Consider the following 15,028-nt stretch of genomic DNA (forward strand, 5'->3'; position numbering starts at 1 on the left):
TTTCAAAGCTTTAACAAGCAAATAAAATCTATAGTGATATAAATCTGTCTCTATTCAAGATAGAGTTGAGTCAATGATGTCAAACAACAAGTCTCAACATCATTCAAGACATCAGTTTTCTCAAGCTAGTGATAAGGGCGTAAAATGAAAATGTCACTTCTGTGGGAAAGGATGAGCATATCAGGCCACCTTATTCTCAAGATATATGTTTATCCCAAAGGTTGACCAAACAAGGGAAAAAACTCAATGAAGGTGTTTCCCTTAGTTTTTTTTAAAGAAGACTGGTATATCTTCTTTGAAACTAGTTTTTCCAAACACATGACTAAAGTGAGAGAGTCATGATGATCCTTAAAAGATTATCTAGTCTTGATAAGGTTCTACTTGCTGAAAGAACTAATGACTAGTATGATAATCATAAGCCAATTGTGTGGCTAATATATGAAGACAAGGTTTATTATCTGGTCAATAATAAGATGAATAAAGACTGGTAAAGGAGCTGAGTCTAAAAACAGTTAGTATTTGTGTGGTTCCTCAAGAATCCACTAGCTCATCTACATGCTTACTGATCAGAAGCAAGATGAAGCCTAGAGATCATACCAAAAGTGGTAACATCAGACTGTTGACAAAGTTCTAAGAACTTCTATCATGGGACCAATAAGGTCAATACAAGATGGAAGACTTTCCCTAAGGCTGTTGATGATTTTTCTAAAAAGAATATCCTAATTAATCCATAACAAAGAAAAATCAAAGATCTTCATGATCCCCTTCAAGATACTAGAAGGATGCACTCTGCTAATAGCATAATTTTTTTTGAAGACTCTAGAACCTAATTCAATGGTACAACCATGGAGAAAGGGCTTGATGTCTAAACATATGTTGGAACATCATCTAAGCATACTGGCACTCAAAAAGTGAGACTGATTCTAAAGAGCCTGCAGGCACTAAATCATATATCTTCCAAGTCATCAATGTTTTCTCCAGAGCTTAGCTTATTTATGTAAGAGAATTATTTGGAGCTTGTATCACCTCTGTTTCAAATATAAAATATTTAATTATGGTGATTTTAGGAGTTAAGTTATGGGCCAAGTCTGATAATTTGTTTCCTTTTAGAAACAAATTTTGTCCCTTGGATCAACAATGAGCTAATCTTGTTCTTCAACAAGAACTATGCTAGGAGAGTTTTACTCTTAATCGTTTTGGATACTAGAGGGATACAATGTCCAAACGAATGTCATGACGTTGTATTGTGGAAAATGGTTTAAATCCAAACATTTAAGGATGTTAGTGTGCTTAGCTGATCAAAAGGCATTTTACTAATCATCTCCTACTCTAGGGCCTTTTTGGAGGTTATAAGGGTAATATGGGAATTTTGAACTGCTGAAGAAACGGAGCTATATTTGGTTGGAAGGATTTTCAACAATATTTCCTCTTTCCTCACCTAGTGATGCGTACAAATTCAAAGAAATATGTTCCAATGACATAGAGATTGTCATTTCAAATGTTGGAACATTTGTTTTCAGCAATCAATTCTTGGGAAAGGAAAAATGAGAACAAAAGAATATATCTCTCTTCCATGATAAATGGTTCTCTATTTCAAAGATAATTTCACGTATTTTAAGCACTCTCTCATTGACCAAGTTGTCATTACAAGCGAGGAATCATTACAACTAAGGTAACTCTCTTTGCATTTAAATTCCTTACTGGTTGTTCCTTCTATCAAGCTGCATTCCAAACATGAGAAAATCAAACAAAAATGCTGAGGATAAAAAGGATCTTCTAGTGAAAGCCTAGAAGAATGAGAATACTGATCCAAAGTAGATTAAGTCCAATGTTGGAACATCTACTGAAGTATCAGCAACAGGGAAGAAATCTGTGTCAAAGATGAGGTCCTTCAAGAAAAATCATGTTCAAGACTCTAACTCAGAAGCTAGTGAAGATGGCGTCAACTACAAGGACTTAGGTGGAAGAATTGGGTAGTTTTAGCTTTGTATTTGTTTCTGTCAAATTAAAAAAAAAACAAAAAAAATGTTGTTTTCTGTTTTCTTTCTTTAGTATGTGTCTTTGTACACTCACTCTGTTTTTGTCAATTTTTTGCTAAAAAGAGGGAGTATAAGAGTGGTAGTAATAGTCTTTTATGATATGAGTGGTAGTTTTTTTATGATTGGAGTAGTAGTATTTTTGGTATGTAATAGGAGTAGTAGTAGTAGTAGTAGTAGTAGTAGTAGTAGTAGTAGTAGTAGTAGTAGTAGTAGTAGTAGTAGTAGTAGTAGTAGTAAATTATTTAGATAGGTATAGCTTTGGTTGATTATTGATTGCAACCATTTAGGGGGAGCATGATACTCTTGGTGCTGCTACTACTATTGGTGCTACTTTTAATGGTGTTTTGCTTCTGCTGCTGTGTGCAGGATGTTCTACCAGATGTTCTAATTTCCTAAATGTTGAGGTATATGAAGAAATTTGGCTATTGTGCTCTAAGTTATGTTTGCTACGTCTGATGCATGTTCTTCTAATAAGGAGAACTTGGATAGTTGAAGTCTAAGTTTAGGGTGGTAAACTGGAGCTGTGTTTTAGGGGGGTTTGAGGATAGGTCTCAAACAACATGTAATCCCTGAAATAGGTTTCTAAATTTTTGTACAAGCTATTAAGTTGTGTTAAAGAAAATATCTGATTGCAAAAGCTATTAAGTTGTGTTATTGATGATGTAATTATATGATTACATAATTTACAAATTTTACATGTTTATCATGAAAGCTTTGGTTGTTTTGATTGTGGTTTTATTCCTATCTCCAGGTTTAATTGTACTTTGGTTGTTTTAGCTAAAATTTACCAAAGGGGGAGATTGTTAGTTCCATGGTTTTTGGGTTGGCAAAAATTTAGCTAAAACATGGTTCTTGACAGATGCTAAGAAAGATGTTGTAACATCTTGTTTATACTGATACAACAGAGTTTGAGCTTATATTCAAAACAAATGTTCTAACATATGTCATGACATTCTGAACCAGAACATCAGTACATGGTATTTTAATTCTTGACATATTTGATTTGATTTTGTGATATCTCTTTTAGATATATGTAAATAAATATTCGCAGTTCAAGAAGATTAAATATGCAACTATAGAATCAATTCAAGTCAGAATTAAAGTTTCTCAACTTGGTTTATTGAACAATTTAGGAAACTTAAAGATTTGTTCCAAGATTCAGAAGGATACCTCTACAAATTTGGTGCAATCCTTAACGTATGGATTAAGAAAGAATTAGGGCAAAGGTTTCGAAGTCCGTGGAATGCTAAAGACTATTTAAAGAGAACCCTAACCTAATGTAAAATGTACTTTTGACAAATGTAAATTAGGGGAGTCTTAGGTTTGTAGTTTTGAGAGCCTTTTGTGTGTGTGCAAGTCACCCACGTATCTTTTAATACAGTGTGGGAGACTGTATGTTACATGACTGTCAGTAAAGTTGTTGTTGTAACTTTTTAAGCTTTTAAGAATAAAGGTGTATTCTTCTTGATTGAAGCTTTTAAACAAGATCAAGTATTGTTATTAGTTGAAGTTGTGAAGCAAGACTAAGTATTTTGTTTTGGAAGAGTGATCTTCTTTTATCACTAGTTTGTGATTAGTTTTGTCATTGGAATTGTGACTCGTTTTGAAACAGTAATTGTGATTGGGACTGTCTGTTTATCACTGCGGTGATTGGAGGTGAGATGTCGATTTCTCATATCTAGATCTTGATTTCTAGGTAAAAATTAAACTGGGTAGGGATTAGGCGAGAAGTTGTAAGCTGGGAGTGTTTAGGCTTTGAACTAGTACTACTAATAATGGATTTCCTTCCTGGCTTGGAAGCTCCCAAATTAGATGTTGTTATACTGAACTGGGTTAACAATTCCTCTGTTTTATTTACCATTTTGCAATTATTTTCTGTATATCTTTTAGTTTGGTAAATATGTGTTCTGTCAGCAGATGATGTCAAGACATCAGTCCTGATATAGTTGTTTGAGTTGAGACATTGATCTTAACTTGTGATTTGTGATGGTTATCATTCTGTGATTTATCTGTGTGCAAAGGTTACAGGTGAATGCTAGTATTTTGTATCAGGAGCAGATGTCATAACATTTGTCTTGATGTCATGTTCTGATGTTGGAACATCGGGATTAACATGTGTCTACCATGTACCAGAGAATTTTCAAGTTCTTCAATGTAGCATGAGCATATTCAACTATACTAGTCGTGGTATTTCAAAGTGTCTAACCTGATTAGCCTATGCATAAATAATTCTCTCATTCTCTTGGTCTAATATTGTACTTTAAACATATTTTAAGAAATCCATAATTTTGCGCACATTATTCTGATCTATAATACATATTTTACATATAACTCATATGAAGAAGAATTTATTATGATGTTCTAAGCATCCATTATGCTTTCCAATATCTGACTTGGTTTGACCATTTTCCCATGTTCACCCTTTATTTGTTTGGTCTCTACCGCTGGCTTAAGTCTACCAATGGCATGTATTTTTATCTTTCAGTATATTTCGAAAGCCCATGTGACATTATCCTTTTTTTGTCACATTCTAAAATTGCAAAGTCGTATGAGTAAGTCACTCTGCAGAAGTAACACCAACAATTTAGAGAAGAGGAATAATGTATTTACCGGTCTTGTATGTTGAATAAAATATCAATATTGTAGGAAATGTGTTTAACAACTTGATGGAATTAGGATGAGTCCAAAATATATCTCGAACAGATTTTTCATCCTCACACACTTTGTACTTAGATACATAATGATCATCATCCAACAGTTTGAACAGTTATTTCATTTCAAATCTTGGAATCCTTATTGTTTTGTTGTTTTGTTGACGAACATTGTACACTAGCTTAATATTTGATACAATTTCAAGTCTTTTCCTTTTCAAAGATGCGAGTATGTCTTTAGGATGAATCATATTCAACGTCATATCTGAAATAAGTTTCTTTCCTTCCGAATTCAGACGATATACTATTGTATGACCAATTAACTTAAGGCACTGTCCATAATTATGTATACCATAAATCACATTAAATGTCCATGCATTATTCGATTTTTGATACCTACACAACTTATAAGGAAATCCACATTTTCTTATTTCGGTGTCATCACATTTCAACTTTAGGATATGTTCTTTATAATGACCACTTCTTTTGCATCTCATCATAACAAATGCACGTCTTCTATCAGAACCAGAACTCGACTTCCTAATAATAATGTCAAACCCTAATTTGGCCGTTTTCATGCGGACTCATTGAAGCACATGTTCACGTAAAGTAAACTCATGTTTATTGGTAAATTCTTTTCCAACATCAACATGTACCATAGCTTGTTGGGAATATTATGGATCACCGTCCTTAGATGCATTAGCTTTGTTCACAACATCAGAATGCGCCATATCTACAACCAATAAAAAAATAAGACAATTTCAATCAGTATTCAAATAATCCATAATTCAATATCCTGATCCTTAAAGGATTCAGATTACGATTTTCGGACTCCGTCTTCATGTTATTGAAAAATAGATTATCTCAATGATCATTAATGATAGACATGTACATTACAAAAATTTCAATCGATTTTGTGTCTTTTGATGTTGAAATACAATAAGATTTTGTTTGCAAACAAAAATCTTAAAAGAATGCAAGGGATTATTGGAAGGGTTTAAAGAAATATGTTATGATCATGAAGAATACCACATACCTATAATTTACACACAACGTAATGTAGAATTCGTTTTTCCACTCGAATTAGTCCGGATTTCAATTGTCGAAGGAAGTGTTCAAAATTTATAATCTAGACAAATATTTACTTGCATTTGATGTGTTCCTGATAAAAATATTTGTCGCATTGTAGTATTTTCTTAATATTAGATGCATTTGGATTTCAATCTTCAAACTGTGCAAAAGAATATTTTTGAATTTCTATAGAGTTTTGATAAAACTAGATATTTTTGAATTTCTATATAGTGTCCACAACTCATCTTTATTTTTTTTATATTTTTTTTCTTGCATTTCTTGTTTCACCTTTCATCTTCATCCAATGTTATGATATTTTTTGATTAGTTAAATATCTACATCAAACTAATTACAATTTCATCAACTCATTAAAACAACAAGGTTAATCAAAAGAAATAATTACTGTTCAAAATGTTATTTACACTGTTTTGGCCTGAAATTTTCAGAATCCAATAGTTTCAACATCAGTTTCTCTAGAATCTTTGATCTCAAACTAGGTTTAACAACATCTGGATTTCCATAAACATCACAAGGATTTTTCCCCTTTGTTGAATCGCCAACGCACCAACCACCACGAGTAACATAACCATCCGATCTTCCCAATAGTTCTTTGTCGATTTTATCAAGAACCGGGTCGTCCTTGTCGAACCTGCGAGCAAAAAGCGCGCCGCTATGCGCCATGTCATTGAAATGCTCAAGTTTCAAAGACAAAGGATGTTGTTTTGGCGGGTTGTCCCATTTTAAGTAACGCAAATCGTGGTTTACGGTTGTGTTTTGATAGTCCTTGTGATTGCAAATGACGGTATGGAAGTAGCCTTCGTTTGACGAAAGGAAATTCGTGTAGTACATGAGGAGAGTGCGAGGGAGGTTGTCCCAACCCCATACGCAGAACTCGAGAAACGGTTTTGTAAGGACAACCCATTCAGAACCTGAAAACCGAAAACCAACAATGCTGTTAGCTAAAATGTACATGTTTGGTTCGATTCAGTTTCCTTTCTGAACCGAACTGAGCTGTGAACAATCCTACGCGCTAAGTTCAATACCTGTGAATAACTTGAACGAAGACGGGAGAGATCTTTTCTCTTTAGCGTAGTAAACACTCGATACCCTTGAATGATATAAGCCTGGATCGATAATGATAGGTCTGGCTCGTTGAAACCTGATATTCAAAGTTACAATTAGAGTAGACGGATCATGATCATGTATAGAATTTATTCGAGTTTAGTAACAAAGTTAGACATGGATAAGTAATATGTATACTCACTCTTTCCAGCCCATGTTACTTGTATGCTCAATGAAGTTCATATCTTTAGGCATGAATGAAAATACATGCAAGAGATCTGAAACAAGAAGGTATAGGGCAAAAAGTCAGGGAAATAACAACTAACACCAAAGTGTCAGTGCACCCAATAACAGCAAAGTCTCTATCCAAGCACCGGCCTTGAGAGCCGATGTTCTGATGGCTGAACTCTACAATGTTTTACTCGGTATATCCAGTCAGCCCCTCTGTAGGCCGACCTTTCTGATCAATCGACAACTTTCTCTAATACCAACTGATAAGTATCTAACACTTAGCGAACACACTCTATAAAACAAGCTATGGAAGAACATAGTCATATAGCATTCTGTTATATCCTTTATTCCATGGCAAGGCAAACGGAGATTTTGATTTAGTTAGAAAACTAAACAAATATTCTGTCATTCAGCCATGACCACAACTAGGGTTTCTAAAAATGTCGGCAACTTTGATATGAAACATGACATCAAGATTTTTGATGTCTTAGACGCATCAGTCTCATTTAACCGCACCTACACATTAGATTAATGTCGGGTGTTCAACAGAGAACACTGACATGACATCAACACATAGATTACATTCAATGACTTCAATTTTCTCATAATATAAGTTGTGTTAGAACAAGAACCAATATAGAAAATTAAAGAGAAACGAAAGTAAAAAAGAATGAATATGATCAATCTTTGTTAACGCATTTCGGCATATGGTGTCTACTTATGCTACTATAGAGCAAATATAGTTCTCTTAAAGATCCGTTTGGAGTTTCCACATAATATGAATCATACTCTACAAGTTGTATCTATGAGACAATGTAGTGTCTTGGTCTATGTTAGTTCTTCATAGATCTTGACTCCTATATCCAAGACCACCTTGATCTAGTTTAACTTACATTTTAGTCTAAATGTTGTCAATTAAACTCTAAAACAACCGATCGTTAGTTGATCCAGTGGTGATTGGCGCTGGACTTGGTAGGGAGAACTACGGTCCGATCCCCACAATTAGATCGGGAAGGGGCTGGACTCACTTGATGTCAGAACTGACCCGAACCAGACTATACCGGCTGTGATAAGGAAAAAAAAAAAACTCTAAAACAAAAACATAAACATAAACACAAAATACTAACCATCCTGAGAGAAGAGAGGATAATCAGAGGCACTAAGATTAACAAACCAATCCCAATCATGAACCTTCTTTAGAAACAAAGCAACAGAATGAAGAGTAGAAGCAACCATAGAAGGACCCTTATAAGTAACCAAATCACCTTTCCCAACAACCATAACATTCCCAAAAACACCAAAAACCCTCTCCAATTTCACATACTTTGCAACCTCAAGCCTCTCTTCATCAGAAGCCTCTAGATCAAGGTGAAGAAGATAATAGTTTCTTGGATGATACGTTGCTTGAAGAACCCTCTTGAGCTGTGAAACTTCCCCTTTTGTACCGGTTAACAAGTATGCGAATTTGGGGAGGTTTGGGAGGTTGAAATTGGTGGTGAAATTTGGATTTTCGGAGGAAAGGGATGAGGAGGAGGGTTTTGAACGAGGGAGGAGGATGAGGAGGAGGAAGAGGAGGAGGGAGATTGTTAGGGTGGGGATTATGAGCCATTTACGGTGGTTGTTATGGTGGCTGTTGTGGTGGTGGTGGTGGGAACTGTGGTTTCGTTTCATTGGAGACTGTAATGTTTTTTGAGATTTGGTTTAAACATTAAAAAAAGGAAAAAGAAAAACATAAGATGTTTTTGTTTGTGCTATGTATGAAGTTACTGTCTTTTTTTGAGGTTGTTGGAAGAGGAAACCGTAGCTAAGTTGATTTTGGTTTGTTTAACTGAAAATAGACATTGATTGTAGCATGTTAACTGATTACTAGTAATGTGTTTTGTGTTTTTTTTTTTTTTTTATAAACAAGATGAAAAATGTGTTTGTGTATAAAGGAGATAAAATTTGGTGGATTTAAGTGTTTGTAGAGAAGTGTAGAAAATTTTATATTTTTTATTTAGTTTATTTATTGGTGATTGATGCTGAATTTAGTAGAGAGAATTACAATTTGATTTATTTCAATTGCGATTAGAAGAAGGTTGAAATTACTGGATGACAGAACCGATCTTCGAATCAGATTAGGTACTGTCTAGTTCATCGAAATTAAAATTTTGTTTCGAAATAAGATTATATTGATTTTTCTCTTAATTTAAAAAAAAAAAATTTTCTAAAACATAGAACCACAAAAATATAATTTTTTTAATTGTGATTTTCAATTTCCATGTTGTATTTCATCTTCATTATTTTTAGTGTTTGACCATCTTTGAATACTTTTTAATATCACATTATTCAAAACTCAATTTTTAATATTTAAAAACTTTCTAAACGTAAAATTCAAAATCACTCGGAAGTTTGAACGAGAATATGTTCTTGACTTTTAGTGAGAAAATTATTTAGAGATAATTCAAATTTACGAAGAGTTTTAGGAGGAATGTGAGAAAGGTTCTTGACGAACACTATTTTGTTTGAATCTTACGGTTCTTTTGGTATTAACTAAGCATGGAAATGGGGCGGGGAGGAGGCAGAGGAAGGTTTAAGAATTATCACTCTCGCGTCGCCCCTGCCCTAGTTAGGGTTAATAAATAACCACCTATTCCTACCTTCAATGAAGAACGAATTTTTCCATCCCATCTTACTCCCATTTGTAGAATATTATTTATATTTTTTAAAATGCATATTTTTTTATAGCAACAAAAATTAATAATTATACTAGATATTTAGTCATTTTAATAACAATGATAATACTATCATTTTAAAATAATTAATATTTTCAAAAAAATGAATAATAATTTTAATAAATTAAGATTAAAAATAATAAATGGGTATTAAAATTATTAAAAATAAAAATAATAAAATAAATTTCATAGGCCAAAGCAATGGTGTGGATGAGTGTGGGACGAGTACTAGCATCCCACACCCTCATCCCCACCCATGTAATTACCTTTTTTTTTACCAATTTCTTAGATTTGGTTATTGAATGGTTTTTTAGGAGTGTTTTTTCGCGCTTTTCATTGGTCGGGATTGTTTTCATTCCAGTGAGTAGAGATCGAAGAGGTAACATATTTGGTAGGGGTGTTTGCGGATCAGTTTCGTTCGGTTTTTGGAGAATCTGATGTCCAAACCGATTAAAAATATATGGATTGGTTTGGATTGGATTTTCACATTTTTTGATAAAACTCAAACCGAACCAATCCGAGAAATAACGGGTTGGTTTGGGTTGGATTGATGGGATACATTAAAAACAAATGTGCGAAAATATTTTTAAAATCATTTAATTTACATCAACTAATTTTCCATAATAATATAAAATTCATATTCTTTTCATTTTTTCATATAGGTTGTGGATGTAACAAATGGTGTTTCATTTTTTTCTTCTTGAAGTTGAATATATCTTATACTAATTTTCATGATAGTAATAATATAAATTATAGGAATTAAAATGGTTGGTTCGGGTAGATGGGTTCGCGGATAGAAATTTAGAAATTTGTTGCCCGAACCAATTAACATCGGGTTTCATTGGTTTGGTTCGATTTTTGCCCGAACTAGAAAAATGCCCGACCCAAACACTGTGGTTTGGTTTAGATTCGAATTTGCCCGAATCAATGATCACCCCTAATATTTGGATTTGTTAGACTCAAAGATTTATTTAATTAGAGGATGTTGGATGAGCAACTATAGAAGGTTTGGATCCGTGATTTCAAGATTAGGGTAAATAATCCCAAGTTTAAGCGTAGTAGCAAAGGTCTAGGTCTTAGTTCGGTGAGGTCGCTAGAAGGAGATGGTCGTTATGTTCAAGTTTCTAGGAGGGTAGTTGGTCTTTCTTCGAGCTTGATGTTTGCATTGTGGTAAAAGGAAAATAAAATTCTCTAGTAGGTCTTTGCTTCTAGTGCAACCTTTATCTTATCCCTTCTCCCATACAAGATAACTTCGTTACATCTTGTCTCATAAGGGTGCTCAAACCTCATATGAATGTTGATTTGGTGAAAGAGGTTGTATGGGTGAATGGGTGTTCCCATATCAAGGTTTCCCCCTTAGGTAGCTCTAGGGGTCTTCTGAGCTCTTTAGTGGATGGTGCAATGCTCACTTTAAAAAAAAAAAAAAGGAAAAAGATTGGTGATCTTTTATTTTTTAATCAATCAAGTTGTGGGATAGTTTATATAATCATGGAAATTTGATATTTGTATCAAGTACATAGAAATTTATGCTGGTTTACTTTTCAAAATCCAATATTCATTGGCACCCCGAACATTTAATTTTCAAAGTCTAATATTCATTAGCACACCAGTCATTTACATTTCAAAACTTAATATTCATTGGCACCCCAATTCATTTACTTTTCAAAACACAGTATTCATAGGCACCCACGTTATTTACTTTTCAAAACCCAATATCCATTGGCACCAAAGTCATTTATTTTTTTGTCGGTCTAAGAACCAACATATACCACCTAATGACAATAATTTATTTTCATGTTGATCTACGCACTAGAATGCCATCTATAAATGATCTCTTGGTTTTCTTGACATCTCATTTCTTCCTACTCATCGAAGGACAAAATTTAGGTCTTTTATATTTAATTATCTTTCACAAAGATTATATGAAGATTTTCGTCATTCAAATTCTCTATTTAAATATAATTAATTAGGGGCAACCATAGTACCCAACTTTTTCCTAACATTTAAAAATATTTCCAAAAAAATTATGAATATAGCCATTATTATATTTGTTAAACTATTAATATACTCGTGCGTCTGCACGGGTAAATATTATTTAGTAGTGTAAAATTATACTGCAATTTGAGAATTAGATTTATGTATGTTTTACTGTTTAAAATTTAATTAGTTGTGTCTCATGACACTTCATAAAATATTTCATTCACATTTTCAACATTAAAGACATGTGCAAATGAGTGATAACTCAACACCTATTAAATAATAAATTATCTTTAGAGTATGAATGAATTGGTTTTTCAATAATATTACAATGAAAAAATTATAATACATATTAATATTTAAAATATTTCATCATTGAAAGGATCAATTTATGTATTTTCTTTTTGTCTAGATCTAACTAATTGTGTCTAGTGTCACTTTATCAAGTGCAAATTAACATTTATATATATTTTGTTGGTTGGATCTAACTTGTTGTGTCCAATAACATTAAAGACAAGTGCAAAGTTATAATGAGCAAAATGTAATATGATTTTGAGATAAATATTGTAAAAATCAAACCAAAGCTAAATAATGATCTTATGTAGCAATGAATATATATAAAATTGTCATTCATTTGTGCATTTATATAGAATTGTTAATAAAAATAAAATAGGTATTAAAATAGAAAATAGAAAAATTGACATTTGAAAATAAGAATTTTGTGTCTCAAATAAAGACAATTGTTAATTAAAATAAAATAGATATTTTGCTGATAATGTCCCGTGGAAAAAATGAAAATTTTGACATTTGAAAATAAGACTTTTGTGTCAAATAAATTGTTAGCTAAAATGAAAAATGTATTTTGTTGATAGTGGCCTGTCAGTAAAGTAGAAATTTGAAAATAACTTTTTTAATAATTATCAATAATTTTTTAATAATCATAAAATAATTATGTTTTCTGTTGAGTGAATTTTTTCGTGTTCCTTTTCGTTCCATTAAGAAAGATTCAAATTATTAATTTATTTATGTTTAGAAGAAAAAAAAAAGGAAAAAGAAAATTGAGGGGGGAAATTAAAATAAAAGTGAAAATATTGAAGAGAGAACATGTGAAGAAAATGTGAGACAAAAGAAAATTCAATGGTCAATACAGATGTCACTTGGACATTTGTTTGAATGTTGGAATATTGGCTTGATTATGAAAAGACAAAACAACCCTTTTTGCTTTATAAATTTTAAAAGAGTGAAGAATAATTTTGGTAGAATGGTGGCATCTTTCATTAATGGCTACATAGTAGACATCTTATTTTCAATTTTTGTTAAAAACATCTTAAAAGTAATCAAATTGAAATAGTTATTTATTTAGATCCAAATATCATTTTCTTTTATTTTTTTAAATTAATTAAAATTTTAAAAAACAAATCCTTTAATTTTAAATACAAATCTTTAATTCATAAAAGGATAAATAAAATGGTGTTTGCATTAATTTCCTCTTTTCATTGTTTGTTTATTCATTTATTTTTTAAATTAAAAGGAACAAAATTCTACTTTGAGTTTGGTCCAATTTATATTTCAACTTTGTTTAATTATCTCACCACTTTGGAGAATGTTCAGCTCAAATGCTTGCTCCACTACCCCCATGTACATAGCCTCTAGCTCACTACCACCAATCCTAAGACATATCTTTGTTGATTCTTTTGTCATGAAAAACCTTAGTTACTAGGATATTAATACATTTGCTTACAAAAGAGGCTGATGACATTACACATCAACATCAAAGTTAAGTGATGTGTTTTATTTGTTTTTCATTTATTGAATCAAAATATGCAATTTTATCCCTCTCAATTCCTAAGCCCATGAAACCCTTTCACAACCGCAAACACATACTCTCAAATTCTCTGGGTTGTAATAATAAAGGAAGCATTGAAAGTGATAACAAAAAGAATCCAAATGAGCATTTGATTCAGCAGACAAAATCTCAGATACCATATAGGATTAAAGAGACTATAGGAGGCATGTTCAAGTACAAGTGATAAGAGATCGAACTTTGAATGAGAAAATTTCTTTGTATAAGCTTCCGGTTTTTTCAAGACTTATCATGATACATATCAGAGCAAACTCACTGGACTCAACGGAAATTAAACAACCGCACTCCGAAGCTACCTTCTAAGCTTTCTGCCCTCATTTTTATCACCTGCGCGTTACCCAAGTGAAGGCAACATTCAAACAGAAAGGGTGAGTAAATCACAATCATTATAAAAAACATAAGTAATAGATATAGTAGTGGTACACAATTAGTCAACAACCACCGATACAACGTAACCTCATGTTATTCATCATCATCGAAGAAGCTATTAGACCAGTTACACATGCATATATATATCTAGCAACTAACTGTAACAAACTTAATAGAATATAACTAACTAATCAAAGTGAAAACCAATCTAAATTGGACAGGTGTCACCCCGATTCTACTACATTATCTGTTATATTATCACTTTCTTTTTCTCTTATCTATTTTTTTACAAGGGTAAAATTCGAGTCCTACATATTTTTTTATCTTTTATAAACATTATACGAAGATTTTTGTCATTCATATTCTTTATTTAAATATAATTGAATAATGGCAACTGTAGTACTCTAATTTTTTCCTAACAATTAAAAATATTTTAAAAATATATAAATATAGCCTTTATTATATTTGTTAAACATCTTGTTTTCAATTTTTGTTAAAAAAGTCGTAAAAGTAATCAAATTGAAATAGTTATTTATTATGAGCAAATTCTTTTAAAAAAATTAATTAAAAAATTCGAAAAACAAATCCTTTAATTTTAAATTTAAATCTTTAATTTAAAAAGGATAAAATATAGTAATTTTTATATTAATTTCCTTTTTTCATTATTTATGTATTCACTTATTTTTAAATGAAAAGGGACAAAATTCAACTTTGAGTTTGGTCCAATTTCTCTTTCAAATTTGTTGAATTATCTCACCACCTTGGGAAAAGTTCAACTCAAATGTTTGTTCCACTACCTCATGCACATTGCTTGTACCTCACTACCATCACACCAAGACATATTTTCCCATACTATCAGAGTCGTCTCAAGTTTTTCAGAGGCCCTGTATAGATTAGTCGTAGTTTAATCGTGAGAAAACATCTATAGGCCCTATTTAACCATAATTTAACCATTATAAACATTTTATGAGGTTTTATTTAGCCATAAGTTAACTGTAACAAATTTGGGGCCCTGTGCGGTAGCCCGTCTTACACGCCCTCAAAGACGGC

General features: G+C 32.1%; 1 protein-coding gene across 1 annotated transcript; it reads right to left on the minus strand.

Moving 5' to 3' along the window:
* Nucleotides 1-6,143: 6,143 nt before the first annotated feature.
* On the minus strand, nucleotides 6,144-8,894 carry LOC131601520 (beta-glucuronosyltransferase GlcAT14C-like). Its single transcript, XM_058873358.1, has 4 exons — nucleotides 8,182-8,894; nucleotides 7,026-7,101; nucleotides 6,805-6,920; nucleotides 6,144-6,690 (listed from the first exon to the last, which is right to left on the minus strand). The coding sequence occupies exons 1-4, from the start codon at nucleotides 8,723-8,725 to the stop codon at nucleotides 6,176-6,178; spliced, it is 1,251 nt and encodes a 416-aa protein (XP_058729341.1). The 5' UTR covers nucleotides 8,726-8,894; the 3' UTR covers nucleotides 6,144-6,175.
* Nucleotides 8,895-15,028: the final 6,134 nt, after the last annotated feature.

Source organism: Vicia villosa, linkage group LG5 (genome assembly GCF_029867415.1).
Source record: "Vicia villosa cultivar HV-30 ecotype Madison, WI linkage group LG5, Vvil1.0, whole genome shotgun sequence".
Classification (NCBI taxonomy): domain Eukaryota; kingdom Viridiplantae; phylum Streptophyta; class Magnoliopsida; order Fabales; family Fabaceae; genus Vicia; species Vicia villosa.